General features: G+C 35.7%; 1 protein-coding gene across 23 annotated transcripts in view; it reads left to right on the top strand.

Moving 5' to 3' along the window:
- Positions 1–14,782, top strand: part of LOC102078007 (uncharacterized) — a 130,204-nt gene that overhangs the window by 93,210 nt on the left and 22,212 nt on the right. For all 23 annotated transcript variants that reach the window (XM_025899501.1, XM_025899519.1, XM_025899517.1 and 20 more), the window contains 13 exons: positions 2,263–2,418; positions 2,515–2,682; positions 4,382–4,411; positions 4,872–4,910; positions 5,111–5,149; positions 7,171–7,326; positions 7,423–7,590; positions 9,302–9,331; positions 9,789–9,827; positions 12,062–12,217; positions 12,314–12,481; positions 14,193–14,222; positions 14,679–14,717. In XM_025899501.1, the coding sequence (XP_025755286.1) occupies positions 2,263–2,418; positions 2,515–2,682; positions 4,382–4,411; positions 4,872–4,910; positions 5,111–5,149; positions 7,171–7,326; positions 7,423–7,590; positions 9,302–9,331; positions 9,789–9,827; positions 12,062–12,217; positions 12,314–12,481; positions 14,193–14,222; positions 14,679–14,717 (1,218 nt within the window). The remainder of the gene's footprint in view (positions 1–2,262; positions 2,419–2,514; positions 2,683–4,381; positions 4,412–4,871; positions 4,911–5,110; positions 5,150–7,170; positions 7,327–7,422; positions 7,591–9,301; positions 9,332–9,788; positions 9,828–12,061; positions 12,218–12,313; positions 12,482–14,192; positions 14,223–14,678; positions 14,718–14,782) is intronic.

Genomic DNA, 14,782 nt, shown 5'->3' on the forward strand with positions numbered 1-14,782 from the left:
GGAGAATAAACATCAGTCCCTCATGATGCTTCAGTGAGAAAATTATGAGTTTAAATTGAACGGCGCACCCTGGAAACAAGAAGTAGCTTTTGAGGAGTTTGGAAAGCTCAAACTCTCGAAATTTTGCACACACCTCAAAGAGGCCATCCTCCAGTGTGAGGTAGGCTTTCTTGTTATGTGATTATTTTCATGGAATATTGCAAAATGGCTCCACAGCCCCCCCTACAAAATTTCAAACAACCAGCCCCTGCCCTAAGTTTCATCTATGAGTCTGAAACTTGGTAAGCTTACGTAAGATATCAAGATGTACAAAAAAGTATCTTGGAGCAATATCCCAAATCCAACAAGAAGTCAGCCATTTTAAAATTTAAGTGTAATTTTGGCGACATTTTCCCCTCTTTTCAGGCCTCATACTTTGACAAACTCCTCCTAGGGATTTCATCAGATCGACATGATCTCCGGTGCATGGAATATAAAGACCTTTGTGATGTTAAATTGCGAAGCTTTTTATGTTTGGCGAAATGGAGTGGTCATGGCGAAATGTGGAGTTTCAATAAATCACCAAAAAGCAGTAATCTGCTATCACCCAAAAACACAATGTCCAATCTTTCCCAAACGTCGCAGGCATGAGTCGAGAGTCAATCTCGGAAATGTTTGATATGCCATTTGTCAGTAATGGTTAGAGCGCCACCTAGTGGGACGACTATAATCATCATTGAATGAGATGATATTTAGCTCGTGGTACTACGCATGACTTCCATCAATGTGGCATCAGAAGTGCTGGGTGTAGGTGTTGAGTGTGGCTCGATGCACTGGGGTGCGAGGGTCCTCTTAACGCTGCTTGCAGCTTTAATTTTAAATGGATCTGGATCAACTCAAAGATTAGCTCTTTTTGACCACAGAGGGCAGCAATTCTTGAAAAACATCAACTCTACAAGAACATTAAGCATTATATCTAGGTTTTAACCATGACCTGTTATCGTGAACTAGGTGTTGTGACCGAACAAATTAGATTGTAGATATAAGCAGAATTAAGCTGCTTATTTTATTGTGTCTGTAGTAATAATAATAATAATAATAATAATAATAATAATGGATTGCCTCTTGATGCATTCTCAATCATCCAGGAAAGTAAATCTCCAAAAGTTGATTCTGTTCATCTGGACGTAGCGTTTTGTGGGAGAAACGTTTCGTCACTCATCCAAGTGACTTCTTCAGTCTCAGCTGACTGCAGGTTTCCCCAATCTTATAAACAGTACATTTGCATAATGACTGAAACCAGCCCACTGAAGGAACAATGGGCTGAGAGGTCAGTTCCTTAATCATAATTATGCAAATTCTCATGACCATTGATCAACAACCACTGATCAAAGACCACTGATCAAAGACCACTGATCAATGGCCATGAGTCCCATTCACAGAGTTGGGGAATGGCTGATGATTTAATGTTTTTAAAAAATTTCCAGTTTCAACAAGATTTATACAAATGCTTCTACTACATGAATGCAATATGTAAATACCATCCAAATTTCTACTACTAAATTTCTTCTTGAATCACATTGAGAATTGTTTTTATCATAATAATAAAAATTTGCATCAAAGTCATTGTTGTTGTCAAAATTAACTAATTTATGTTTGATTGGACCCTGAAAAGGATAAGCGGAAGTGAATGTTTGATTGGATCAGCTGCAGCTGATCCAATCAGAGGAAACTCATGTCTTTAAGCTCATGCAAGAGGAGGTTTGGACCACTGTAGATATTGAGTTAGACTACGTCCACACTAATGCATTTTCATTTAAAAACGCATAGTTTTCTCTCCGTTTTGGCCTCCCGTCCACACTAAGACGGCGTTTTTGCTTCAGTAAAACACAGCGTTTTGAAAACGCTCTCGAAAACGCGTGCATTTGAAAACGCTGCTTTCACGTCGCAGTGTGGACAGATAAAACAGACTTTTTGAAAATGATGACACATTTTAGTCATGCGATGCAATCAAGTGACCAATTAAACTAAGATAGCGGAGGGCATTATACAGCAGTTTCGTGCTATTTTTTACACCTTTGACAATGGAGCTGAAAAAATCTAAAATAAAAAATTAAGAGGTGTGGCCTTTCACTTCTGTACTACTTCTGGCCCTGTACATCACAAAAGAAGTAGAAACATGTTAGATAAATGGGGTGTTTGTTCATAAACAATTTATGTAAACGTTGTTTCTCGTAATTGTGAAAGAGTTTTGTGACAATTTTCTCCTTGTCTCCTCTACAGCGCCAGTGGAGTTTAATATAGACTTGAACTTGCTCTTCCCAATATCCAGTCTGCCCCCAAATTTCATTGATCTATTCAGAGGCTATGTGAGAAATGTGTCCTTCCCCCAAAACATCACTGGGTCTTTAATACTAGAAGACTTGAACTTCACCACATGTAAGAATCTTGTACTCAGTCATATTTAAATGTGTTCATACACTGGTGCATGATTTATGAGGTGTGTTTGGTCACTGTCTTAAATGTCTTTATCAGGGTGCTATCCAAACTCCACTGGAGGACCGCAGTGTCAATGTGAGGACCAGTTTGCCTGGTCATGTGACAAGTGTGGCCTATACGGTGCATGCAGTAATGTCACCTCCCACACCTGTGAATGCATCAAAGGCCTTCCTCCTGGTGGAGAGTTCTGTGAACCAATCACAAGTAAGCCTCTGTCACGGCCAGTTTCTAACTCATTGCTCTGCAGCACAGACACCCCCAATATTCCAAACCAACCAAAAATAATTATTATACTGCTTTGTTTTTTAAACTCTTTTTACAGTATGGCAAAAAAAAACCCAAAAACATCAGCTTCAACTTCTTCTCTCCAGTCCTCTCTATCTTATGTTTTTCTCTATATTGTTTATTGCATATTAAGGTTCCTGTTTACTCTCCATAGAAAATAGAGAAACAGTACATTTACCATAGCAAGATACCCTATGATCCAAACTGCACAGACAAAATTTGTGTTTGCTTATAGTTGTTGAGCTTACTTAAAATTTCATGACACCTAAACAAAATAACTCCACTGACTCTCACTTCTCTTCAACAATACTGCTAAATGCATTGTGTTGACTCCAACTTTATTATTAATATTCACCATGACCACATAGCCATGATGGGAAGGACAAAAGGGTTGTTTTTGAAGGTGTACACAGGCCTGTGGGATGGCTTTACTTTCTTGTTTTTAAGGAGTATCTCCAAACCTTCCACCACAAACAATTCCAGACTGGCAACAACAAAGAATTACCTAATAGTTTAATGAATTGATCTCGCACAAATTTAATTTAATAAACTTCTTAACCAAACTTAATTAATACTGTTCCTGATTATTCCCATCCAATTTAAACTATTCTAAGGCCATTTCAAAACAACCATTCCTAACTGTCAAAAAGGAATATTTTAAAGTTAGAGTGAGAGTGTGCCTCCCAAATCCAAACTGGGAGCTGGTTTTATGCTTCCACAGAGGAGGCGTCTGAAAACTGAAGATCCTGCCTCCGGTTCTCCTTTTAAAAATCCTGCACTCTGCAATAATGTCACCTCACAAACCTGCAGGTACATAAAAGGGCTTCCTCTCACTGGAGAGTTCTGTGATCTGATCAGAAATAAACTACTTGTAGCTGAATGCATCCACTTTGTGATATTACCACTCCCAGATATCATGAAACATAGAGAAGAGATACAATTTCTTAAGTAGACTTGTTTATTACGATCACAATACCACCCTTTCCAGAATTAATGAGCTTTTCAGAATGACGCATTCAAACATTTGAAACTGAGTAGCCTCGCAGATTGAGTCTTGTCAGCCACACCTGTTAATAGAAACTCCCCCTGAGATTGGTGCATTAGTTTAATTAACTCAGTTTTAGTGGCCTGAAAAGTAGGTCTCAAAGGAATGCCACCTACAAATACATCAATACAGATCTACACATCCAGTCACATTGTTTACATAAAATCATCCCTAACCGCCCAGTCTAAACTCTAAAATCCCTTCATTACATTTTTATGTTATTCTTTACATAGAAATTCGATATTTCCGTCCTTCTAATGGAGAGTTTTGTAAACCAATCACAAGTGAGCACTTAAATCTAGCTGTTGCTATAGAAAAGTTCTTTCAACAAAGACCTTGATGAATGTATCTGACTAGCAGTTGTTCATCAACATATAGCTATGGTTACCTAGGATCATCTATTAAACATACACTTCAGTGTAAACTTTCTGTTGTTAGAAATAAGGGCATGTTCTTGTTCTTTTTTCCTTTTTTCTCTGTTTTTCATTTTTGTTTTGTTGTCTTCTTTGCTGTTAATCATTTTTGTCATATACTAGAAAATAAACATTTTAAAACCCTAAATTTCCTCCACAGATATTTCTCCATGTCCAACAACAACTCCTGGTATTTGAACATTCTTCTTGCTTTCCTTGTTCCTTCTTTAAAGTATTGTTTTGCAGTAAATATCATTAAAAAATGTGTAGTCACTGTGTTTGCTAACCTAAAGTCTTTCAACAATTTCATTTGTGTTAATAATTAATTAACACAAATTATTTATTATAAATAATTAATTATAATTATAAATTATTATAAATTAATTAACACTAATTGTTAATAATTTATATAGTCAAATATAAATAGAACTACCTTTTATCACCAAAGCTTATATGGTGATAATATATAACCACAGCACTTGTTGTGTTCTGCTTCCTGTCCTTAAAACAAACACTTGATATTAAAGACGTTATAAGCAATTTTGCAAGGATAATTTAAATTAGATTCTATGGCTGCATTTAAAAAAATTAATCTGAAACACAAAAAAGTATACTGAAATCTAAACTGCTGCTTTTTTCCTGTTTTATAGTCATAACACCATCAACACCAGAAACTACAGCAACAAATGGTATGGCGTTTGAAATGTAAAGTGAAGAATGAATGTTTGTGTGTGAGCTCCAGATTATCACTTGCACTGTAAAATCTAAAACATGAATCACTTTTGTTGTACCAACACAGCTATTTATATGGCTGCATTAGAAAAGAGAAATTTGAAATATGAGAAAAGTGTGCTGAAATCTGAACTGCTCCTTTTTTCTGTTTTCACAGTCACAACACCAGTAACAACAATACCTACTACAATATATGGTATGACGTATGAAATGTAAAGTATAAATGTTTTTTTGTGAGCTCCTGATGATCACTTGCACTTTAAATTCTGAAAAACTGCATCACTGTTGTTGTAACTACATGTGTATTTAAATAATCTGCAATTACACCCTATTTATGTGATTTTGTTAATAAATTTAATCTCTGTTAATACTTTATATATTCATGTACAGTCCCAATCAAAAGTTTAAGACCACCTGGAAAATGTCAAAAAAATCATATTTTGCATGGTTGGATATTAACAAGGTTCCAAGTGGAGCTTCAAAATGCAACAAGACAGAGTGGGAAAAGTTTTCATTTAATAAAGCCTGGACACAAACAGTGAGCGATAGCTGGACAGGAACCAAACAGAGGCCTGGGGACTCGAACCCCAGGATTTTCCCTCCGGAGACTCGAACTCCTTTACAGGAGTTTTTTGAGCATGCAATTTATTGAAAACAACTGAAACAGGCTGTTTTACAGCTGGATTCATTGTCATTTTCTGTCAGGTAGTCACACTGTCATTCCGATGGCCAAAGACAAAAAAGCTTTCTTTTTTTTGAACGTAGTCAGGTTGTTTAACTGCACAAGCAGGATCTCTCACAGTGCACCATCGCTGCTGAGGTGAGACACAGTAAGACAGTAATTTGAAATTTCTTAAATGATCCTAAGGGGTTATGGAACAAAAAAATCAAAGCTGTTTTGGCTGTCACCATTACATCTTCAGTTTACCATTCTGCTATCCCTGAGTATCTATGGCCGGACACTAAAACTATTCTATGTTCTGTCCCCTTCATATCTTCTGTCTTTTGTTTTCAGCTGTGCCCATCATTTTAAGTGGATCTGGATCAACTCCGATGTTCTTGTAGAGTTGACGTTTTTTTAGGAATTGCTACCTGCTGTTGTCAAAGCATTCGATCCTTTAAGCATTCGATCCAGGTTTTAACCGTGACTTGTTGTCATGAACTCTGTGAAGTGACTGAACAAATTAGATTGTGGATATTAGCAGAAATAAGCTTATTAATTTAGTTTGTCGGTAGAGTCTCTCTCTTAGCAAAATAGCGAGGATTTTGGAAATTAGTTAAAAAAAATGTTTCTTTCAACCAGCATTTCCTAATTATACATTGTATGCTTGACGTGGGTCATCAATATATACATCATCCTACATTTCATTCATTTGATCTGTCTTCAATACCATAATTCTTTCTTGTGTTCTTAGGCTTACTCATTTTTAAGGTGGTTCACTCACATTAAATGAACCCTTGACATCTGAATTATGTATAATCCAAAAAACAGGCAGATGATAACTTCCATCACTCAAAAGCAATCCACTTGTTATTGAAAAGGGAGCATTTGGAAAAGCCATTTTGTTAATAAGGGTAGTACTTTGTTTAGTAATCTGACTAGGTTTACTAAGTCACTTGAAGCCGATGAGTTAATGTTTTTAAATAATTTACATTTTCAACAAGATTTATATAAATGCTTCTACTATTTAAATGCAATATGTAAATACTATCCAAATTTATGCTATTAGATTTCTTCTTGAATAACATTCACAATTATTTTCATCATATTAATAAAAATTTGCATCAAAGTCAATGTTGTTTTTCAAAATTAACTAATTTATGTTCGATTGGATCTGCTGAAGCTGCCCAGCCAAGGACACTCATGTCTTTAAGCTCATGTCAGAGGAGGTTTGGACCACTGTAGTTATTGAGTTAGTGGACTCTTTAGAATGACCCATCCTTTCATAAATGTTTGAAAAAGGTGGACTGCATAGCCAGGTGCTCTTTTTTTTTTTTTTTTTTTTTACACCTGTCACAATGGAACTGAAAAAATCTGAATTAAAAATTAAGAGGTGTGGCCTTTCACTTCTGTACTACTTCTGGTCCTGTACGTCTCAAAAGAAGTAGAAACATGTTAGATAAATGGGGTGTTTGTTCATAAACAATTTATGTAAATGTTGTTTCTCATAATTGTGAAAGAGTTTTGTGATGATTTTCTCCTTGTCTCCTCTACAGTGCCAGTGGAGTTTAATATAGACTTGAACTTGCTCTTCCCAATATCCAGTCTTCCCCCAAATTTCATTGATCTATTCAGAGGCTATGTGAGAAATGTGTCCTTTCCCCAAAACATCACTGGGTCTTTAATACTAGAAGACTTGAACTTCACCACATGTAAGAATTTTGTACTCAGTCATATTTAAATGTGTTCATACTCTGGTGCATGATTTATGAGGTGTGTTTGGTGATTGTCTTAAATGTCTTTATCAGGGTGCTATCCAAACTCCACTGGAGGACTGCAGTGTCAATGTGAGGACCAGTTTGCCTGGTCATGTGAGAAGTGTGGCCTATACGGTGCATGCAGTAATGTCACCTCCCACACCTGTGAATGCATCCAAGGGCTTCCTCCTGGTGGAGAGTTCTGTGAACCAATCGCAAGTAAGCCTCTGTCACGGCCAGTTTCTAACTCCTTGCTCTGCAGCACAGACACCCCCAATATTGCAAACCAACCAAAAATAATTATTATACTAGTTTGTTTTTTAAACTCTTTTTACAGTATGGCAAAAAAAACAAAACTTCAGCTTCAACTTCTTCTCTCCAGTCCTCTCTATCTTGTGTTTTTCTCTATGTTGTTTATTGCAAATTAAGGTTCCTGTTTACTCTCCATAGCAAATAGAGAAATGGTACATTTGCAATAGCAAGATACCCTATGATCCAAACTCCACAGACAAAATTTGTGCTTGATTATATTTGTTGAGCTTACTTAAAATTTCATGACACCTAAACAAAATAACTCCATTGACTCCCATTTCTCTTCAACAATACTGCTAAATGCCTTGTGTTGACTTAATTTTCACCATGGCCGCATAGCCATGATGGACGGACAAAAGGGTTGTTTCTGAGGGTGTACACAGGCCTGTGGGATGGCTTTACTTTCTTGTTTTTAAGGAGTATCTCCAAACCTTCCACCACAAACAATTCCAGACTGGCGACAAGAAAGAATCAACTAACAGTTTAATGAATTTATCTCGCACAAATTTAATTTAATAAACTTCCTAACCAAACTTAATTAATACTGTTCCTGATTATTCCCAACCAATTTAAACTATTCTAAGGCCATTTCAAAACAACCATTCCTAACTGTCAAAAAGGAATATTTTAAAGTTAGAGAGAGAGTGCCTCCCAAATCCAAACTGGGAGCTGGTTTTATGCTTCCACTGAGGAGGAGTCTGAAAACTGAAGGTCCTGCCTCCCATTCTCCTTTTAAAAATCCTGCACTCTGCAATAATGTCACCTCACAAACCTGCAGGTACATAAAAGGGCTTCCTCTCACTGGAGAGTTCTGTGACCTGATCACAAATAAACTACTTGTAGCTGAATGCATCCACTTTGTGATATTACCACTCCCAGATATCATGAAACATAGAGAAGAGATACAATTTCTTAAGTAGACTTGTTTATTACGATCACAATACCACCCTTTCGAGAATTCATGAGCTTTTCAGAATGACCCATTCAAACATTTTAAACTGAGTAGCCTTGCAGGTCTGGTCCTGTCAGCCACACCTGTTAATGGAAGCTCCCCCTGAGATTGGTGCATTAGTTTAATTAACTGGGTCAGTTTTAGTGGCCGAAAAGTAGGTCTCACAGGAATACCACCTACAAATACACCAATACAGATGTACAGATCCACTCACACTGTTTACTTAAAATCATTCAATGTCAAGCCACACCATATCATTCTTTCATATCTATCCCTACCCGCCCAGTCTAAACTCTAAAATCCCTTCATTACATTTTTATGTTATTCTTTACATAAAATTCGATGATATTTCCGTCCTTCTAATGGAGAGTTTTGTAAACCAATCACAAGTAAGCACTGAAATCTAGCTGTTGCTACAGAAAAGTGCTTTCACAAATGTATATGACCAGCAGGTGTTCATCAACATATAGCTGTGGTTACCAAGGATCATCTATCAAACATAGGCTTCAGTGTAAACTTTCTGTTGTTAGAAATAAGGGCGTGTTCTTGTTCTCTTTTTCCTTTTTTCTCTGTTTTTCATTTTTGTTTTGTAGCCTTCTTTGCTGTTAATCATTTTTGTCATATACTAGAAAATAGACATTTTAAAACCCTGAATTTCCTCCACAGATATTTCTCCATGTCCAACAACAACTCCTGGTTTGTGAACAATTCTTGCTTTCCTTGTTCCTTCTTTAAAGTATTGTTTTGCAGTAAATATCATCAAAAAATTTGTAGTCACTGTATTTACTAAGCTAAAGTCTTTCAACAATTTCATTTGTGTTAATAATTAATTAACACAAATTATTTATTATAAATAATTACTTATAATTATAAATTATTATAAATTAATTAACACTAATTGTTAATAATTTATATAGTCAAATATAAATAGAACTACCTTTTATCACCAAAGCTTATATGGTGATAATATATAACCACAGCACTTGTTGTGTTCTGCTTCCTGTCCTTAAAGCAAACACTTGATATTAAAGACATTATATGTACATTGCAAGGATAATTTAAATTAGATTCTGTGGCTGCATTTAAAAATATTAATCTACAACACAAAAAAGTATGCTGAAATCTAAACTGCTGCTTTTTTCCTGTTTTATAGTCATAACACCATCAACATCAGAAACTACAGCAACAAACGGTATGACGTATGAAATGTAAAGCATAAATGTTTTTGTGTGAGCTCCTGATCATCACTTGCACTTTAAATTCTGAAAACTGCATCACTGTTGTTGTAACTACATGCGTATTTAAATAATCTGCAATTACACCCTATTTATGTGATTTTGTTAATAAATTTAATCTCTGTTAATACTTTATATATTCATGTACAGTCCCAATCAAAAGTTTAAGACCACCTGGAAAATGTCAAAAAATCATATTTTGCATGGTTGGATATTAACAAGGTTCCAAGTGGAGCTTCAAAATGCAACAAGACAGAATGGGAGAAGTTTTCATTTAATAAAGCCTGGAGACAAACAGTGAGCGGTAGCTGGACAGGAACCAAACAGAGGCCTGGGGACTCGAACCCCAGGATTTCCCCTCCGGAGACTCGAACTCCTTTACAGCAGTTTTTTGAGCATGCAATTTATTGAAAAAAACTGAAACAGGCTGTTTTACTGCTGGATTCATTGTCATTTTCTGTCAGGTAGTCACACTGTCATTTCGATGGCCAAAGACAAAAAAGCTTTCTTTTTTTTGAACGTAGTCAGGTTGTTTAACTGCACAAGCAGGATCTCTCACAGCGCACCATCGCTGCTGAGGTGAGACACAGTAAGACAGTAATTTGAAATTTCTTAAATGATCCTAAGGGGTTATGGAACAAAAAAATCAAAGCTGTTTTGGCTGTCACCATTACATCTTCAGTTTACCATTCTGCTATCCCTTAGTATCTATGACCGGACACTAAAACTATTCTATGTTCTGTTCCCTTCATATCTTCTGTCTTTTGTTTTCAGCTGTGCCCATCATTTTAAGTGGATCTGGATCAACTCCGATGTTCTTGTAGAGTTTAAGTATTTTAGGAATTGCTACCTGCTGTGGTCATAGCATTCGATCCTTTAAGCATTCGATCCAGGTTTTAACCATGACTTGTTGTCACGAACTCTGTGAAGTGACTGAACAAATTAGATTGTGGATATTAGCAGAAATAAGCTTATTATTTTAGTGTGTCGGTAGAGTCTCTCTCTTAGCAAAATAGTGAGGATTTTGGAAATTACTCACCAAGCTCTACTTGGTGTAGAGCTGCTGCACCAAGTTCTTAAATCAACTGCAGCAGGACTATATTATTATTATTATTATTTTTATTATTATTATTATTAAACAAGTAAATCTGAGCTGTCCACTTTGTACTTCTTCTTACAAAAGATTTTTTGATATCTTCAAGACTTTTTAATATTCTGTACTCTGACATTCTCACTATTTTAAAAAATAGTTAAAAAAAAGTTTTCTTTCAACCAGCATTTCCTAATTATACATTGTATGCTTGACATGAGTCATCAATATATACATCATCCTACATTTCATTTATTTGAGCTGTCTTCAATACCATAATTCTTTCTTGTGTTCTTAGGCTGACTCATTTTTAAGGTGGTTCACTCACACATTAAATGAACACTTAACATCTGAATTATGTATAATCCAAAAAACAGGAAGATGATAACTTCCATCACTCAAAAGCAATCCACTTGTTATTGAAAAAGGAGCATTTGGAAAAGCCATTTTGTTAATAAGGGTAGTACTTTGTTTAGTAATCTGACTAGGTTTACTAAGTCACTTGAAACCGATGAGTTAATGTTTTTAAATAATTTACATTTTCAACAAGATTTATATAAATGCTTCTACTATATAAATGCAATATGTAAATACTATCCAAATTTATGCTATTAGATTTCTTCTTGAATAACATTCACAATTATTTTCATCATATTAATAAAAATTTGCATCAAAGTCAATGTTGTTTTTCAAAATTAACTAATTTATGTTCGATTGGATCTGCTGAAGCTGCCCAGCCAAGGACAGTCATGTCTTTAAGCTCATGTCAGAGGAGGTTTGGACCACTGTAGTTATTGAGTTAGTGGACTCTTTAGAATGACCCATCCTTTCATAAATGTTTGAAAAGGTGGACTGCATAGCCAGGTGCTCTTTTTTTTTTTTTTTTTTTTTACACCTGTCACAATGGAACTGAAAAAATCTGAATTAAAAATTAAGAGGTGTGGCCTTTCACTTCTGTACTACTTCTGGTCCTGTACGTCTCAAAAGAAGTAGAAACATGTTAGATAAATGGGGTGTTTGTTCATAAACAATTTATGTAAATGTTGTTTCTCATAATTGTGAAAGAGTTTTGTGACGATTTTCTCCTTGTCTCCTCTACAGTGCCAGTGGAGTTTAATATAGACTTGAACTTGCTCTTCCCAATATCCAGTCTTCCCCCAAATTTCATTGATCTATTCAGAGGCTATGTGAGAAATGTGTCCTTTCCCCAAAACATCACTGGGTCTTTAATACTAGAAGACTTGAACTTCACCACATGTAAGAATCTTGTACTCAGTCATATTTAAATGTGTTCATACTCTGGTGCATGATTTATGAGGTGTGTTTGGTGATTGTCTTAAATGTCTTTATCAGGGTGCTATCCAAACTCCACTGGAGGACTGCAGTGTCAATGTGAGGACCAGTTTGCCTGGTCATGTGAGAAGTGTGGCCTATACGGTGCATGCAGTAATGTCACCTCCCACACCTGTGAATGCATCCAAGCGCTTCCTCCTGGTGGAGAGTTCTGTGAACCAATCGCAAGTAAGCCTCTGTCACGGCCAGTTTCTAACTCCTTGCTCTGCAGCACAGACACCCCCAATATTGCAAACCAACCAAAAATAATTATTATACTAGTTTGTTTTTTAAACTCTTTCTACAGTATGGCAAAAAAAACAAAACTTCAGCTTCAACTTCTTCTCTCCAGTCCTCTCTATCTTGTGTTTTTCTCTATGTTGTTTATTGCAAATTAAGGTTCCTGTTTACTCTCCATAGCAAATAGAGAAATGGTACATTTGCAATAGCAAGATACCCTATGATCCAAACTCCACAGACAAAATTTGTGCTTGCTTATATTTGTTGAGCTTACTTAAAATTTCATGACACCTAAACAAAATAACTCCATTGACTCCCATTTCTCTTCAACAATACTGCTAAATGCCTTGTGTTGACTTAATTTTCACCATGGCCGCATAGCCATGATGGGACGGACAAAAGGGTTGTTTCTGAGGGTGTACACAGGCCTGTGGGATGGCTTTACTTTCTTGTTTTTAAGGAGTATCTCCAAACCTTCCACCACAAACAATTCCAGACTGGCAACAAGAAAGAATTAACTAACAGTTTAATGAATTTATCTCGCACAAATTTAATTTAATAAACTTCTTAACCAAACTTAATTAATACTGTTCCTGATTATTCCCAACCAATTTAAACTATTCTAAGGCCATTTCAAAACAACCATTCCTAACTGTCAAAAAGGAATATTTTAAAGTTAGAGAGAGAGTGCCTCCCAAATCCAAACTGGGAGCTGGTTTTATGCTTCCACTGAGGAGGAGTCTGAAAACTGAAGGTCCTGCCTCCCATTCTCCTTTTAAAAATCCTGCACTCTGCAATAATGTCACCTCACAAACCTGCAGGTACATAAAAGGGCTTCCTCTCACTGGAGAGTTCTGTGACCTGATCACAAATAAACTACTTGTAGCTGAATGCATCCACTTTGTGATATTACCACTCCCAGATATCATGAAACATAGAGAAGAGATACAATTTCTTAAGTAGACTTGTTTATTACGATCACAATACCACCCTTTCGAGAATTCATGAGCTTTTCAGAATGACCCATTCAAACATTTTAAACTGAGTAGCCTTGCAGGTCTGGTCCTGTCAGCCACACCTGTTTATGGAAGCTCCCCCTGAGATTGGTGCATTAGTTTAATTAACTGGGTCAGTTTTAGTGGCCGAAAAGTAGGTCTCACAGGAATACCACCTACAAATACACCAATACAGATGTACAGATCCACTCACACTGTTTACTTAAAATCATTCAATGTCAAGCCACACCATATCATTCTTTCATATCTATCCCTACCCGCCCAGTCTAAACTCTAAAATCCCTTCATTACATTTTATGTTATTCTTTACATAAAATTCGATGATATTTCCGTCCTTCTAATGGAGAGTTTTGTAAACCAATCACAAGTAAGCACTGAAATCTAGCTGTTGCTACAGAAAAGTGCTTTCACAAATGTATATGACCAGCAGGTGTTCATCAACATATAGCTGTGGTTACCAAGGATCATCTATCAAACATAGGCTTCAGTGTAAACTTTCTGTTGTTAGAAATAATGGCGTGTTCTTGTTCTCTTTTTCCTTTTTTCTCTGTTTTTCATTTTTGTTTTGTAGCCTTCTTTGCTGTTAATCATTTTTGTCATATACTAGAAAATAGACATTTTAAAACCCTGAATTTCCTCCACAGATATTTCTCCATGTCCAACAACAACTCCTGGTTTGTGAACAATTCTTGCTTTCCTTGTTCCTTCTTTAAAGTATTGTTTTGCAGTAAATATCATCAAAAATTTGTAGTCACTGTATTTACTAAGCTAAAGTCTTTCAACAATTTCATTTGTGTTAATAATTAATTAACACAAATTATTTATTATAAATAATTACTTATAATTATAAATTATTATAAATTAATTAACACTAATTGTTAATAATTTATATAGTCAAATATAAATAGAACTACCTTTTATCACCAAAGCTTATATGGTGATAATATATAACCACAGCACTTGTTGTGTTCTGCTTCCTGTCCTTAAAACAAACACTTGATATTAAAGACATTATATGTACATTGCAAGGATAATTTAAATTAGATTCTGTGGCTGCATTTAAAAATATTAATCTACAACACAAAAAAGTATGCTGAAATCTAAACTGCTGCTTTTTTCCTGTTTTATAGTCATAACACCATCAACATCAGAAACTACAGCAACAAACGGTATGACGTATGAAATGTAAAGCATAAATGTTTTTGTGTGAGCTCCTGATCATCACTTGCACTTT

This window comes from Oreochromis niloticus, linkage group LG3 (genome assembly GCF_001858045.2).
Source record: "Oreochromis niloticus isolate F11D_XX linkage group LG3, O_niloticus_UMD_NMBU, whole genome shotgun sequence".
In the NCBI taxonomy this organism is placed as follows: domain Eukaryota; kingdom Metazoa; phylum Chordata; class Actinopteri; order Cichliformes; family Cichlidae; genus Oreochromis; species Oreochromis niloticus.